Raw genomic sequence first — 17,533 nt, 5'->3', positions numbered from 1 at the left:
GCGCCCGGCCGTGCTCCTGAACTGACGGCGGCGCTCGCCAATAGTCGCCGGCGGCCTGTGAGGGCACTCCGAAGGGCGAGGGGAGGGCTTGGCCTCTCGCGCCTAGTTTCCCCGTGTCTCTGCGCCTGGGTCTGTGGACCGTCCCCTGCAAGCTCCCAGAGGCGGCACAGCCCCCGAGAGGTGAGGGGCTCCGCGAGGGCGGGAACCAGGCTGACGCGGCCTCTAGGGAACAGAGCTTGGTCCGTTGCTGGGAGTGCCTGACCGGCTGGGGAGCCGGGAACGTACCCCGGGCAATGCCGCTGGCTGGTCGTTGTGGTAAAGGTGCCCCTTGGCCGGTGGGAGAGGCTCCAGAGTGGGCCTGGCCTGCCGGCCCCTACTGGGATGTCCCTTGCCGCTCTCACCGGGGCTCTCACGGCGGAAAAGAGTCAGCAGGCCATGTATGGACAGCTCTTGGGGCCTTGCGATTGCTCCTTGAGCCATCAACTGCCCCCCCCCCCCCCTCCCCGAAGGGCATCTGAGGGACCCGGGGTCCTAGGTGCGCATTACGGCTTGATTCAGTGGCCAGGCCAACTTATAAGCAGATGCCCTTGGTGTCGGACCCCAGGTGTCCTGTCTTCTAGCCCATCGCTCTTCCTACCTGCTTGAGTTCACCCGCTCTTCCCGGTGGGGTTTGCATCTCCTATTTCTCGGGAGGATGACCCTTGAGGTTTGGACATCGTCCGGCTTTCATTCTCAGATCTTCCTTTCAGGCCAAGCTTGTTAAGAGTGTCTAGTTCAGGGACCTTCTGTTTCAGTTAGGAGTTCCCCCACCCCAGCTTACCTTTCCTTCCGCTTTACATTTCGTGTGGCCTCACTCTCCAGGCCGTATACTGGGGTGCAGGCATGCCTACCTGGTTTTGTGGGTAACCCATGGTTTCTCTTGTCTGCAGCTTGGCTATCTGACAGATTTCCTTCGGTAAGAGGGGACTCCTGAAGCTCTGCAAAACGAGTGTGGTGTGTGATTTCAAGGCGCGATGGCTGCAAAAGTGGTTCCAATGCCCCTAAAGCCAAAGCGGTCCTTTATACTGAGAGTTCCTCCAGACTCCAAGCTGGGCCAAGACCTACTTCGAGATGCTACTAGTGGGCCCAAGACCATCCACCAGCTAGTTCTGGAGCACTTCCTCACCTTCTTGCCCAAGCCAAGCGTGGTGCAGCCCAATCAGAAAGTCAAGGAGACTTTGGTTATTATGAAGGATGTGAGCTCAAACTTTCAGAACAGATGTAAGAAGTATATGCTGTTTCAGTAGAAGAGAAGAGAATGGTATTGGGGTCTGAAATAGGTTTTCATGTTAGTAATGAATTCAGGTTAGGATAGTGGGTATTGAAAAAAAGGAGTGGATTTTAATAAGTCAACATACTGGGGAGAGGGAGTATTTTTTTTTTCTCAAGCTGGCGCTTGAGTGGATTGCTGGGTGTGTGTAAAGCCATGGAATAAACTGTGTGTAACTTTCCATAGTGGAGGGGGAGTGTATATCTTTTTACCATAAAGAAATTTGGATGCATTGTTTAATTGACTGCCGTTTATGTGGAATTTTGGAAATTTTGTGCTTGTTATGGGCATCTCCAGACTTTACCCTCCCCTTTACCAGTGAAGAGAATTTAAAAAACCCTTAAGGGAATCATTCTTTTCATAATGAGGAGACCCTAGATACAGGTTCGAGACCCTGTGATTTATGGCTTGAGCTCTTCCCTGGGCTCACAGAAGCTGAAAAAAAACCATGAGTTGCCTTCTGAGGGAGTGAGGACAGTGTGGCCTCAAGGTGTGGTTAGGGTTTCCATATTAGAGTCACTGACATTTCCATTAACTACAGCTTCCTCTTTCCCCAGTGCAACCTCATCCCATAGTGAAGCTTCTACCCAGAGAAGGAATCCAGCAGAAACAGGACACATTGTCTCTGTATCTGAAAACTGAGCCTGAGGTGGGTTCGGTTTTCCCATTCACTGTTTTGAGTACATCACTTTCTCTGCTCTTACAGCCCTCCCCGCTCAGTCAACCCATATATATGTATTTAAAAAAAAAAAAAAAGACATAACCTTGTAAGGAGAGTGGGCTTGTTTTCATTGCCTCTTTGGATGTTTCTCTTCTGCTTATCCTTTGGCTCCTGTCTGAGCCTGGGTTTCCTGTCTGCTGCATCTGCGTAGGATTTATAGGTCCCTTTCACCTTCCCTTCCCTGATCCTTGGGTTCCAGCCTATTTTACCAGCAAGGATGTCAAACAACCTCTGTTATTAAGAGGAATGGGGTCTATTGCTCTTTCAGGAACTGGTGGTCTTTGAGGATTTGAATGTATTTCACTCCCAAGAAGAATGTGTGAGCCTAGATGCTACTCAACAACCCACCTCAGAGAAGGAAGACAGTGTTGGGGAGATGATGTTATTGGGTAAGAAATCTTGTGTGTTCATATTGAATGCTATGGAAAAAGCATGTTCTTCTATTTCATCAGACTTTTTATTTATTTTTTAAATGTTTATTTTAATTTTGAGAGAGAGAGAGAGAGAGAGAGAGAGCAGGGGAAGGGCAGAGAGCGAGGGAGAAAGAATCCCAAGCAGGCTCCGTGCTGCCAGCACAGAGCCCGATGTGGAGCTCAAACTCATGAACTGTGAGACCATGATCTGAGCTGAAACCAAGAATTACATGCTTGGGGTGCCTGGCTGGCCAGTCAGTTAAGCGTCTGACTTCGGCTCAGGTTATGATCTCGCAGTTTGTGGGTTTGAGCCCCACGTTGGGCTCTGTGCTGACAGCTCAGAGCCTGGAGCCTGCTTTGGAGTCTGTCTCTCTCTCTGTCTATGAAAAATAAACATAAAAAAAAAATTGGATGCTTAACCAACTGAGCCACCTAGGCACCCTTCATCAGACTTCTTAAACACCTGATTAACACACTAGCTAACGTACATGTTCACACTCGTTTAATTTTTATTCCATGTGGCAGAGCTTGCACCAGCTGTGGGTGGCCATTTTTTGTGTATCTTTAGGGCAGCAATGGTGGAGGGGACTTCTCTTGGTAAGCAAGACCTAGAGCTAATGTACTGACATCAAATATTCAAACAGATAAAAAATGGGGCCAGGTTGTTTCTCAATCCATTTTCTGGATCTAGTGCTAATCTCCCAACATGTGTATTTTAAATTGTGTTTTCATTGGGTGCATGAGTCTTTTTTTCCCTTGATGTCCAAAGGCTAAGAAGTCTACTAGTGTGAATGAAAACATATCACACCATTGGTAGAAATGATATCTAGCACTTAGTACTTGTGTGTTATTATGTACTAGGCACTAGTCTAAGTGCTTTGCGTGCATTTATTACCTCATGTATTTCTCACAATACTGTAGGACGTAGGAATTACTACTATTTTAAAATGGTGAAACTAAAGCAGAAAAATGTCAGTTGCTAAAGGTCACACAGCAGTAGTTGGCAGAGCAGGGATCTGGACTCAGGGATTCTAACACCAGAGCCTGCAGCCTTAGCCCAGAGTTGTACCACCTTCCTGATGCATTTCTCACAATTGTTTCAGTGAGTCTCCCGTATGGGTGGTGGATGGATCCTTTTCATTTCTGCTCATTTCCCAGTAATGGTTAAGCAGCATTCGCAAAGGACAACGCTGCATACGCACTCATGTGGCAGCAGTTCTCTGAAGCTGTTGAGAGATGATTCAGCCTTTCTCTACAAATACACTGCTACCCAAGAGTGACCAGCCTTCAAAAATCGCTTTGCTGAGCGCCTGATACTTCTTACTCTGCCTTCAGGGCTGTTTGCTCCTGAGGCTGAAGCAGAGCAGAAAGTGGATTTTGGGAGTTGCCTGTGGTGCCAAAAATCCATGGCTGTTGAACTCTAGTTGTCTTATGCGGTATGGTCAGGGTAGTAGTACATACTGAGCCTGCTTAATTTTCCACAAGTTAGTCTACATAGTATTTTTGGTTAAGCATATATATACATATTTATAATAATAATAATGATTATTATTATTATTTAGAGAGAAAAGAAAGCTCACGAGGAGGGGAGAGGCTCAGAGGGGGAGAGAGAATCTTAAGCAGTCTCCATGCTCAGGGCAGAGCCCGACATGGTGTTCAATCCCATTACACTGGGACCATGACCTGAGCTGAGATCAAGAGTCAGACACTTAACTAACTGAGCCACACAGACACAGACACACACACACACACGTTTTCTTAAAGTAAATTCTGTGCCCAGAATGGGGCTTGAACTTACGGCCCTGAGATCAGACATCGCATGCTCTACAGACTGAGCCAGCCAGGCACCCCTGTTTTTCTTTGCTTGTTCTTTTTAATTCAAGTTAACATATAGTGTAGTATTGGTTTCACAAGTAGAATTTAGTTGTTCATCACTTAGACATAATACCAGAGCTCATCCCAGCAAGAGCCCTGCTTAAATGCCCATCACCCATTTAGCCCACCTCCCCTTGACCAACCCTGTTTGTTCTCTGTATTTAAGAGTCTCCTAGGATTTGTCTCCCTCTCTGTTTTTATCTTATTTTTCCTTTCCTTCTCCTGTATTTATTTGTTTCTTAAATTCCACACGAGGGAAATCATATGATCTCTGTCTCTGACTTATGTTGCTTAGCATAATACACTCTAGTTTCATCCACGTTATTGCAAATGGCAAGATTTCATTCTTTTTGATTGCTGAGTAATATTCCATTATATATATATTTAATATTCCAATATATATGTATTATACTACATCTTCTTTATTCATTCATCAATAGATGGATATTTAGGCTGTTTCAATAATTTGGCTATTGTTGATAACGCCACTATAAACATTGGGGTGCATGTGCCCCTCCAAATCAGCATTTTTGTATCCTTTGGATAAATACCTAGTAGTGCACTGCTGGGTTGTAGGATAATTCTATTTTTTAACTTTTTGTTTTCCCCTAAGTTTACTTATTTATCTTGAGAGAGCAAGAACACACAGGAGGGGCAGAGAGAGAATCCAAAGCAGGCCCCGCACTGTTAATGCAGAGCCCAATGCAGGGCTTGAACTCACACACTGCAAGGTCATGACCTGAGCCATAATCAAGAGATGGATGCTTAACTGAGCCACCCACATGTCCCTGTTTTTAACTTTTTGAGGACCCTCCATACTGTTTCCCAGAGTGGCTGCCCCAGTTTGCATTCCCACCAGCAGTGTAAAAGGGTCCCTCTTTCTCCACATCCTTGCCAACATCTGTCGTTGCCCGAGTTGTTCATTTTAGCCATTCTAACAGGTGTGAGGTGGTATCTCATTGTGGTTTTGATTTGTATTTCCCTGATGATGAGTGATGTTGAGCATTTTTTCAGGTATCTGTTAGCCATCTGGATGTCTTTGGAAAAGTGCCTATTCATGTCTTTTGCCCATTTCTTCACTGGATTATTTGTTTTTTGGGTTTTGAGTTTGATAAGTTCTTTATAGAGTTTGGTTACTAACCCTTAATTGGATATGTCATTTGCAAATATCTTCTCCCATTCTGTCGATTGCCTTTTAGTTTTATTGATTGTTTCCTTCACTGTAGAGAAGGTTTTTATCTTGATGAGGTCCCAATAAGTTCATTTTTGCTTTTGTTTCCCTTGGCTCTGGACACATGTCTAGTAAAAAGTTGATGCAGCCACGGTCAAAGAGGTTGCTGCCTGTTTTCTCCTGTAGGATTTTGATGGTTTCCTGTTTTACCTTTAGGTCTTTCGTCCATTTTGAATTTATTTTTGTGTTTGGTGTAAGAAAGTGGTCGAGTTTTCCCAACACCATTTGCTAAAGAGACTTTTTTCTATTTTGTCAAAGATTAGTTGGCCATATGTTTGTGGGTCTATTTCAGGGTTCTCCATTCTGTTCAAGTGATATATGTATCTGTTTTTGTGCCAGTACCATACTGTCTTGATGATTATAGCTTTGTCATACAACTTGAAGTCTGGAATTGTGTTGCCTCCAGATTTGGTTTTCTTTTGCAACATTACTTTGGCTATTCGGGGAATTTTCTGGTTCCATACAAATTTTAGGATTGTTCTAGCTCTGTGATGAATGCTGGTGTTATTTTGATAGGGATTGCATTGAATGTGTAGACTGCTTTGGGTAGTATCGACAGTTTAACAATATTTGTCCTTCCAATCCATGAGCATGGAATGCTTTTCCATTTCTTTGTGTCGTCTTCAATTTCTTTCATAAGCTTTCTATAGTTTTTAGTGTAGAGATCTATTACCTCTTTGGTTAGGTTTACTCCTAGCTATCTTAAGGTTTTTGGTGCAATTGTAAATGCGATCAACTCTTGATTTCTCTTCCTGATGCTTCATTATTGGTGTAAAGAAGTGCAACAGATTTCTCTACGTTGAGTTTATATCCTGCAGCTTTGCTGAATTTATGTGTCTGTTCTAACAATTTTTTCGCTGGCATCTTTTGGGTTTCCACATAGAGTATCTTGTTGTCTACGAAGAGTGAACATTTGACTTCTTCCTTGCCAATTTGTATGCCTTTTATTTTTGTTGTTGTCGTCGTCATTGTCTGATTGCTGAGGCTGGGATTTCCAGTACTACGTTGAACAACAGTGGTGAGAATGTACATAGCCGTCATGTTCCTGACCTTAAGGGAAAAGCTATCAGTTTTTTCCCATTGAGGATATTAGACTAATGTTTTCTTATTGTAGGGAAGAACATAAAGAGATCGGATTTATTACACTGACTTTTTCTTCAGTCTTGGGTAAAACTAGCATTTATTTTAGGTGACTGGTTGGTGGGTAGGTTGTCAATTCCAGGAACACTTTGGCCATAGACCTTGAGGCCCTGAGGCCCAATTCTCACCCTTTCCATTCCCCTCCCTTGCCTATACCACAAAGCTGAAGATTTAAACTTAGAATCATTCACTAACATTTAATAAATGCTACTTGCTTTTTCCTTAGGCAGGGTTGAATTCTGGAGTTATCAGTGAGTTAAAATGATACATAGTGCTCCATTCCTGCCCTCCAAAGCTTCCAGTTAAAGAATAAACTTATCTTAAAAGATAAGTCATTCACCTAAAAAGATAAGCAGTATGGGGGCGCCTGAGTGTCTCAGTCAGTAAAGCGTCTGATTCTTGGTTTTGACTCAAGACATGATCTCAGTTTCGTGGGTTTGAGCCTTGCATTGCGCTCTGTCTGCACTGGCAGCACAGAGCCTGCTTGGGATTCTCTCTCCTTCTCTCTCTGCGCCTCCCCACCTCATGCTGTCTCTGTCTCTCTCTAAATAAATAAAATTTCTGAAAAAGTAAAAAAAAATTTTTAATGTTTATTTTTTGAGAGAGACATAGAGTGCGAGCAGGAAAGGGGCAGAGAGAGAGGGAGACATAGAATCTGAAGCGGGCTTCAGGCTCTGAGCTGTCAGCACAGAGCCCAACATGGGGCTTGAACTTAGAAACCATGAGATCATGACCTGAGCCAAAGTCAAACACTTAACCAACTGAGCCACCCAGGTGCCCCTAAAAAAATTTTTTTAATAAAAAAAGATAAGCAGTGTGAAACCATTTTAACTATAAAGAGCTATGAGAAGGTCAAGGCCAGATTTGAAAGTAGGAATAGAGTTTAGAAGAAGATGGATTTGATTTTAGATGAGATTGAATCCATGATAGGAAATAAAATGAGATTATTTTCTGGGTACTTGAACATTAGAAATTGGAGGTCACATGTAGAGATCTGGGAGTCAGTAACATTTGGTCAGTTTGGAAAGGGAAAAGTGTAATGGAATGAACCTTGTGGGGAAAGGAATCACAGGAGTGTCCTTGACCGAGGAGGACAGAATGTGTGTCTCAACTCAAGTGAGCCACATAAAACAACTAAAAATGTAGAAAAAAATTCTTAAACACATTCTCAGTGAGACAGTTCTTATGTTTGTATCTGACGTCTCCTGTGGCAAGAGAATATAAACCTTTTCAAGATTGTCTACTTACTACGGAAGAAAGAAAGATTCAGTAGATTCCAAAAAGTAGAAATAACACAGTAGGATCTATCACAATGTGATACAACTAGAAGGTAAAAATGAAACTTGGGGGGGAAAAGTCCCTTTCACCTAGAAATTTTAAAACTATTAAGTAACCTTAGATTAGAGGGGAAGTACAAATTAAAGTTACATAACGTTTGGAGACTATACTCTGTGTCAGCATCTACAGTATAACCTAAAGTGGCACTCAGAAGAAAATCTACGCCTGTATAAACACACACATTAAGTTAGAAAAATGAAAGTAGGGGCACCTGGGTAGATCACTGGGTTGAGCATCCGACTTCGGCTCAGGTCATGATCTCATGGTTCATGGGTTCGAGACCCGCATTGGGCTCTGTGCTGAACGCTTGCTCAGAGCCTGGAGCCTGCTTCAGATTCTGTGTGTCCTTCTCTCTCTGCCCCTCCCCCACTCATGCTCTGTCTCACTCTCTCAAAAAAATAAATAAATGTAAAAAAAATTAGAAAGAAAGAAAAATTAAGCCTCTGGTTCAAAGTTAGGAAAACAGTACAATGAAGGAAAACAGAAAGAAAGTATTAGTAAATACAAAACTGGAAATCGGTAAGTTAGAAATAGAGGCACTAATACGTAGAAAGATTTAAACAGAAGTAGATAAACCAGTTTCCATAGAGGAAGTTGGAATTGTCAAAAAAAACTAGCCCCCAACCCAGGGAAAGGACCCTCAGTTCCATAGGAAATTCTTACAAAGCTTTAACAATTGCACAATTTAAATGCTACGAAAATTTTCAGAGTGAAAAAAAAGGAAAACTTCCAAATTCTTCTTATGAAACTAGTGTGACAAAGAACTACAATCTGATAAAACCGTCCTGACCAAGGAAGATTTATTCCAGGAATGCAAAAGCGATTTAATAATAGAAAGCCTATTATATTTTATAGTAAAGGAGAAAAATCCTATGATCAATTTCATAGTTACTGAAAAGATATTTGACAAAATACCAATGCCTTGTGCCTTCTTCACAAAAACACTGAACAAAACAGTAACTAATGGATACCTCCCTTATGGGATATGCATCCTTTCGGTCTGGAAGGACCGAAACACTGGAAACACTGGAAGGCATTCCCACTAAAATCAGGACAACAACAAAGCCCACTATCACTACTACTGTCTAATACTGTGTTTTAGGTATTGGCCAGAGCAGTTAAATGACAAAGAAATTAAATGTTTAAGAATTTAAGAATCTATTACATATGATATAATTGTGTAACTAGAAAACCCCAGGAAGTGTCTGAAAATTATAAATAATAAAAGCATTCAGTAAGGCAGTGGGATGAAAAATGATTATATGAAAATCATTAACTTTCATATATGCAGTCATTTAGAAATTATAAAAATAGGAACAAACAAGATTAAACACCTAGAAATAAACTGAAGAAACATGCAGAAATTATGAGGAAAACTTCAAAACATTTCTAAAGGACAAAGAAGTAGATCTGAATGAATGGGAAGAAATACCATGTTGGCCAGGAAGATTTAACATTAAAAGGTCAGTTCTCCCCAAGTTCATTCATGAAGTGAAGGTAATCCCTTTAATAGTGCCAGTAGGATTTTTTCCCCTGGTACTGCACAATCTGATCTCTAATTCAAATGGAAATAAATAAATACAATGACCAGGAAAATTGAAAAGAGCAGCGAAGCAGAGGAGCTCATAAAAGGTGTTGGGACAACCCAGCCATTTGGTGCATCATACTTTGTACCCCAAGAGAAAGACCAACAGATTCGCTTAGGAATACAAATGACCCATAAACACATGAAAAGCTGTCCAGCCCAACTCATAATTAGAAATGCAGATTAAACCTTTGCCAAATTACCATCTTTTTTCATCCATCAGATTTCTAGAAATCCAATAACAACACACTGGTGGTGAGTGTGTTGAGAAGTATAATACTGGCGGGCATGCAGAATGACTCCCTATATATGGCAGTCTAATTACCAGTATTAAAGATGCATTCACTGGGGCGCCTGGATGGCTCAGTTGGCTAAGTGTCGGACTTCGGCTCAGGTGATGATCTCGCGGTTTGTGAGTTCGAGCCCCTTGCGGGCTCTCTGCTGACGGCTCAGAGCCTGGAGCCTGCTTCGGGTTCTGTGTCTCTCTCTCTGCCCCTCCCCTGCTCGTGCTCTGTTTCTCTCTGTCTCAAAAACAAAACAAAACAAAACAAAACCAGATGCATTCACCTTTGAAAACAATCCAGGTGTCTCTGGTTGAATATGATGTGTCTACATAGCATACCAAGGTAATCTCTATGCACTGGAATATAATGATCAAAATAAAGCAAGTACCAGACATATACACAGTATACTACCTTTTATATAAGAAAAGAGGAGAAAGGAAAATATGTCACCTAGATAAACAATGAAAAAATAAAAAGAAACTAATAAAACTGGTATCTGTCTGTGGGGGCTAGTAGAATGGATGGGGATAGGGACTGGAGGAAGGCTCCTTAGCGTACACCTTTTCACATTGAGTTTTGCACCATGTAACTATATTAGCTACTAAATTTTTTTATCATAAAAAATAGTACACTAAAGGAATATAAGATATATTCATTGACACTCAGGAAAATCAGAAAAATTCCTATGAGTTTTGATGAATTGTCTTCAAAACAGGTAGCCCTTTACTATAACATGACATTTATGGTCATTCATCAAACACTGATGGTAATTCTTTAAAAATGAGAATAACGGGTGCCTGCGTGGCTTAGTCAGTTACAAGTCCGACTTCAGCTCAGGTCACAATCTCATGGTCATGAGTTCAAACCCCGCATCAGGCTCTCTGTTCTCAGCCCAGAGCCCACTTCAAATTCTCTCTCTCTCTCTCTCTCTCTCTCTCTCTCTCTCTCTCTCTCTCTCTTTCTCTCTCTCTCTGCCCCTTCCCAGCTCGCTCTCTCAAAAATAAACAAACATTAAAAATAAAATTATGAAAATGAAATAAGGAAACCTGCCATCACTATTACTAACTAGATAAGGCAAAAAGATAAGGGGTTAAGAAGAATAAATATTGGAACCAAAATATGGTTTGTATTTAGAAAATCTAAAAGGACCAACAAAAACACTATATTTAATAGTTTTAAAGTAGGTAAATAGGGAATGTATAACAATAGCATTCTTTTTTTTTTTAATTTTTTTTTTTAATGTTTATTTATTTTAGAGACAGAGCATGAACGGGGGAGGGTCAGAGAGAGGGAGACACAGAATCTGAAACAGGCTCTAGGCTCTGAGCTGTCAGCACAGAGCCCGACACGGGGCTCGAACTCATGGACCGCGAGATCATGACCTGAGCTGAAGTCGGCTGCTTAACCGACTGAGCCACCCAGGCGCCCCAACAATAGCATTCTTAAATTAATAAAATGGGGGCGCCTGGGTGACTCGGTCGGTTAAGCATCCAACTTCAGCTTAGGTCATGATCTCATAGTTCATGGGTTCGAGCCCCTCATCAGGCTCCACACTGATAGTGCAGAGCCTGCTTGGGATTCTCTCTGACCCTCATGCTTTTTCACTCTGTCAAAATAAATAAATTTTTTAAAAAATTAACACGGGCACCTGGGTGTCTCAGTCAGTTAAGCATCCAACTTCATCTCAGGTCATGATCTCACAGTTCGCGGGTTTGAGCCCCTCATCGGGCTCAAAGCCTGGAGCCTGCTTCGTATTCTGTATCCTCCCCCACTCTGCCCCTCCCCACTCATGTTCTGTCTGTCTCTCTCAAAGATAAACATTAAAAAAAATTTTATTAAAAAATTAACAAAATGATGGAAGCTGTCATTCAGAATGGCTATAAAATAGGAGTGAACCACAGATGTTTCATTGGTAAATATAAAAGATTCTTTTTTTTTTTTTTTTTTTAAGTTTCTTTATTTTTAACAGAGACAGAGTGCAAGATCATGATGTGGGCCGAAGTCGGATGCTTAACCGACTGAGCTACCCAGGTGCCCCTATAAAAGATTCTTAAATATCGGAGAGACACGGATGTAAATGGGAAAACAAATCGTGTAAAGATATTGGTGCTCTCCAAATTTATTTACACTGTAGGTAACAGAGTCAAAATTTTCAATAGGATATTCTGGCTGGTTTTACCAATATTAGACATGTTACAAACAATAACATACAGTGTGATACTAAACTCCAAATGTATTAAAAGTTAACTGTAGGGACGCCTGGGTGGCTCAGTCGAATAAGTGTCCAACTCTTGGTTTTGACTCAGGTCATGATCTCACAGTTTGTGACTTCAAGCCCCGCATATGGCTCCACACTGTCGATGCTTGGGATTCTTTCTCCCTCCCTCTCTCTCTGCCCCTCCCCTGCTCATGCCCTCTCAAAATTAATAAATAAACTTAAAAAAAAAGAGTTAACTGTAAAAGTAAGTCATAAAGGAATGGCTAGAGAATAGAACATTTATCTGATTTTGAAAGACTGATACTTTTTGATGGTTTTAAGTTGTGGAGTTACAGAGGTAGGCTTCAGTTAAATATTTACATTAGTAGTGACTGCCTACACAGAGATTAAGATTTGCAAAATGTAAAATTTATTTAAATTTATGAGTCTCTCAGCCCAATAAATTAGTGGTTTGTAGTAACAAAGTGCAAAATAAAGCTACAACGAGAAACCATTTTATACCTATTAAATGCTGACAAGATTAGGTAAAATTGATACCCATATCTTGATGCTTGTGCTGAAATTGGTACAGCTTCTTTTGAAAGAAATATGGCAGTCAGTGTCAAGGAATGTGATAAAAATTGCCATATGCTTTGACTCAGCATTTTCATTACCTAAGGGAATAAATGAAAAAGAAAACGTCTGTTAGTGTGAAACTACTAATCCAGCAAAGATTCATATCACAGATCTGTGGTTAGCTGTCTATCTATCTAAGAGGTTGACTTAGCCCTTTAATATCCATAAGTTGCCCAGAGTTTAGGGGGTCCCTTGTTGCTCTACCTTTTCACAGCATACTTTTCTTTTTTTAATTTGTTACTTAATCTTTGTATGTTATTTTACACAGACTTCTTTCGGAGGTAATAAATACAGAAAATCCTACAGATCAAAAGTGTACGCCTCACGGTTTCACAAAATGTACACATCTGTCTGACCATCACTCAGACCATTCCTGGCATCCAAGAAATCCCTTTTGTGCCCACTGCCCAGTTACTACTCCCCTTTCTCCCCCAAAAAGACCATTGTGGGTTTCTACCATAGTTTAATCATTTGTAATCACCCTACTGCCCAAATAATCATCTACTGAGTGAACATGATAGGCCTTCATTATTTTTGGTCATTTGAATTATTCCCACTTTTTCCCTATTATATAGGATATTACAGTATTATCTAATTCCATACTATTGTAATACTTAACATAGTGGAAACCTAGAAGTAACTCGTTGTACCTTTCACTTACTAGCCTCCTAAAGAATGGGATGGTATACCCTTGAGTATTGATGTCTTTCATCCCCTAGTCCTTAGCTCACTGTTCTACACAGAATATAAGATCAATATGAACTTCTTGAGGAATTAGTGCTTACTCAGAAAGCAAACCTTTAAAATATTTCAGTGTAGTCCCCCTCATTTCATTAAAAAAAAAAAAAAAAAGGAAGAGGGTAACTGGGTGGCTCAGTCAGTTGAGCATCCGACTCTTGATTTCTGCTCAAGTCACGATCCCAGGGTCATGGAATCGAGTCCTACATCAAGCTGCGCACTGAGCATGGAGCCTACTTGGGATTCTCTCTCTCCCCCCACTTTGTCCTTCCCCCACTAGAGTGCTCTCTCTCTCTCAAAAAAAAAAAAAATAAAAAAAAGACTGTGTGCTTGCAATGCATTGCATAGAAAGATTTATCAGTCATATATTCCATCCACAGAGTGGAAAAGAAGTGTTGGTAACAATTATCTGCTAGTCCTCAGATTTCTGATACTCAAGATTATTGTTTGATGAGAAATCCAACTTGTTTTTTTCCTGCGGTATCATATCCCTCAAAAGTTATTCAATTCTCTTTGTTTCCACAGACAATGACATTAATCCTGAGAGTGACGATCTTCAGAAGGAACCTGGAGAGAGTGAATATCATAGAGAAAAGACTTCAGATTGTGATGAAGTGGACTGTTCTATGGTCTCTGAGCAATCTCCGTATTGCCATAAAGACAGACTAAGTACATCCACTCCAAAACAAAGGAAAGTGAGAAATCTTCTAGTTACTATTGAAAATGATACTCCACTAGAGGAACTCTCAAAGTATGTGGATATCAACGTGATTGCACTTACCCGAAATCGGAGAACGAGAAGATGGTACACTTGTCCATTGTGTGGGAAACAGTTTAATGAAAGTTCTTACCTTATATCCCACCAGAGGACTCACACTGGTGAAAAACCCTATGACTGTAGTCACTGTGGGAAAAGCTTCAATCATAAAACCAACCTTAATAAACATGAGCGAATCCATACAGGAGAGAAACCTTATTCATGTTCTCAGTGTGGGAAAAACTTTCGTCAGAACTCTCATCGGAGTCGCCATGAAGGAATCCATATAAGGGAGAAAATATTTAAGTGTCCAGAATGTGGGAAAACCTTCCCAGAGAATAAAGACTTTGTGCTTCATCTGCAGAGTCATGAGGCTGAGAGGCCGTATAGTTGCAAAAAATGTGGGAGAAGATTTGGTCGGCTTTCCAACTGTACCCGGCATGAAAAAACCCACTCAGCATGTAAGACACGAAAGCAGAAGTGGGATCAGGAAAGGTCTGATGGTCCTGCCTTGACCTGAAATGTTTAATAGGGAATTCTAAATTCCCAGACTTCTGAAAAGATGCAGATATGTGAAAACCTCATTATAGTCAAAATTGGGAAAATACCCATCTTGGCTGAAACCTCAAAGTTTTAGAAAATCTCACAGGGAAGAAGACATTCTCAAGGGCTATACCTCAGTCAGCATCCACATTTTCTGGATTAAGGAGCTCTCTTTTGTGAACTTCTACAACAATGTACAGGCCACAGATCCCTTTTCCCCAAAAGGCTTTGAATAGGGGTCTGGAGGCCACTTACCTGCAAGGTGAACAGAGTGGCTCATGTGTATGGAAAGTGTATCCATTTTCCCCCCACATAGGAATTCACACTTGTGAAAAAAAAAATAATAATAATAATGCAAAAGTCCTTATCTGGAACTGTGTTCCCCTGCGAGAACCAAACTACTGATTTATTAAGCCAAGAGCTTCTATTAGCAGTTCGCATAACCTTCTAAGAATACCCTGTTGAAGCTTGAGTGTTGAAAGGGATTGTTTACTTTGGAATATAGGAAAATAACAGCAAGTGAATGTCAAAGACTTACTCTGTCATTTGTATGTGATCTAAACTAACCATCGATGTCAGTAACATTTGCATTTTGCAGTGAAAAGTGACTTTTACAGGAATACTTTTCACAGCATACTTTTAAAGTGTCTGTTGTTCTTACTGCATTTTTTGTCCAGCCCTTCGTCGCTCAGATAGCACTCATGCCTTTCCATTGCCGAAAGAAGTTTGGATCACTCAGGCCCAGCCACCCAGCCCTGCTACTGGTAAAGCTCTTCAGAATCTTGTCCCTCTGCTGAGCCAAGAAGAAGGCCTGCTAGGAAGGAAATCCAAGTGCTGGAAGAGGAAGACGTCGGCTTGGACACATGACTGGCCAGTAACCTTACCATGTGCTCACTTCGCCTGCAAGCTGTCTTCAGACCCTTGGCAATGGGTGGTCACTACCTCACAAGCAACGTGTTTTATTTTTAACAGTTGTCTCCAGTGGCTAGTTCACATTGCCCCTCGAGAGGCAGGATTCCAGAGTCTTCATTGTAGTGGATGTTTGTTCTCTTTGGCCTCCTGATACCCAGACTTTCCTGACGTGTCCACCCAGAGGCCAGGCCAGCGGTGCCTTCACGGAACCGATCCTGTGGTGTGTTATTTTAAAGATTCTTGATCAGTTTTGCTTTATTTTAGGTTTCCTGGAAGTTTACATTGGTATTTTGATTGAAATAGGTTAATCCTATAAACTATTTGGGAAAATTTGTTGGCTTTACAAATTTTGTTTCCCATGCCTTTATTAAAGTATTGTATTCCTGAGTAAATGTTTCTAATGTTCTTAACGTAAGTTGTATACGACTTTGTTATTGCAAATAGTTTTTTTTTCCATTGTATTTTTCTAGTTGGCTCTTGCTTTTACATAGGAAAGTTATTTTTAATTGTATATTTGTGAAACTAGCCACTTCATCGAATGTTAATTTTCAGTAATTTCTCAGTTCTGTTACAATCTGTGGTTCAAAATTATACCATCTTCAAATAATAGTTTTGTTTCTTTCTGCCTATTGCTCTTTTTTTGTTATTTTGTTATTTCTTTTTTTTTAATGTTTATTTACTTCTGAGAGAGACAGCGTGAGCCAAGCAGGGGAGGGGCAAAGAGAGAGGGAGACACAGAATCCAAAGCAGGCTCCAGGCTCTCAGGTGTCAGCACAGAGCCTAATGCAGGGCCTGAACCCACAAATCCCAAGATCATGACCTGAGCCAAAGTTGGACACTTAACTGGCTGAGCCACCCAGGTGCCCCTTTTCCAATTATTTTTTAAACCTGTAGTTCTAAGTTTTGTTTTGGTTCAAAGCATACTAAAAATGAAAGACATCTGATGATACAATTCAGTCCTGAGTCCTAATTCAGACACTTAAAGGCCACACACACAAAAAACTGTCCTTTATTGATTTTGTATTTCAAGCCTACAGTACCCTTTAAAAACCAGGGACAAAACTGGATGCCAGCAACAATCTTCTCTTATTCCTCAGGAAGACTGGCTGGGGTCTTCCTGGTTATCACACCTAGAAAACAAAGCCTAAGTGTCTGCTGGGCAGTAACTGGAGAGGGTGGGGTCTATGGGGCGAGACTGTCCCCATAGGGACACAAGGATGCAAGGATCAGACCACACAGTACTCAAGGCCGGTGGGTGTGTGATACTCCCACGACGCAAACCCCTCCCTCCGGGAGCTGCTCTCTGCCGTGGGCTGTGGTGTAGGCGAGGGCCCAGCAGTCAAAGTCCTTGTCACCTACTGTCCCCAGAGGATGGGGCCTGGGCCGCCTGACTTCCCTACACCTACTCCCTGGACCCTGGAGGGTCTGGAGCAGAATGCTCCTCACCCCTGCTCTGGAGCTCAGAGGCAGGATGCCCAGGGTCCACACCCCCGAACAGGAGAGCACTAGGAAGCCATTGGATGACTAAGTGCTCGATAAGGAGCTGACAATTAGTTCATGAAAATCAGCAAACACTCAACAACGAATGGTTTTCCAATAGAGCAGCAAGGGCCAGTTAGCACATCTGAAGGCCTAAGGTACCTGGGTGGCTCAGTCAGTTGGGTGTCTGACTCAGTATCAGCTCAGTGGGTTTGTGAAATCGGGCTCCTCAAAGTGACAGTGTAGAGCCTGCCTGGGATATTCTTATTCCCTCCCTCCCTCCCTCTCCCTCTCTCTCCCCTTGCTGCCTCACGTGCACAAGTTCTCTCTCTCTAAATAAATAAATAAACTTAAAAAATCTGAAGGCCCAGATAT

The 17,533-nt window shown here is 41.6% G+C and overlaps 1 protein-coding gene across 1 annotated transcript; it reads left to right on the top strand.

Moving 5' to 3' along the window:
- Positions 1-23: 23 nt before the first annotated feature.
- On the top strand, positions 24-16,288 carry ZNF200 (zinc finger protein 200). The gene is made up of 5 exons (XM_015076523.3): positions 24-180; positions 930-1,260; positions 1,867-1,958; positions 2,299-2,419; positions 13,993-16,288. Exons 2-5 carry the CDS (start codon positions 1,014-1,016, stop codon positions 14,742-14,744), a joined length of 1,212 nt encoding a protein of 403 aa, XP_014932009.2. The 5' UTR covers positions 24-180; positions 930-1,013; the 3' UTR covers positions 14,745-16,288.
- Positions 16,289-17,533: the final 1,245 nt, after the last annotated feature.

Source organism: Acinonyx jubatus, chromosome E3 (assembly GCF_027475565.1).
Source record: "Acinonyx jubatus isolate Ajub_Pintada_27869175 chromosome E3, VMU_Ajub_asm_v1.0, whole genome shotgun sequence".
NCBI classification, from domain to species: Eukaryota; Metazoa; Chordata; class Mammalia; order Carnivora; family Felidae; genus Acinonyx; species Acinonyx jubatus.
Note: the sequence above shows the minus strand (reverse complement) of the source record. Positions and strands in the feature narration are given on the sequence as shown.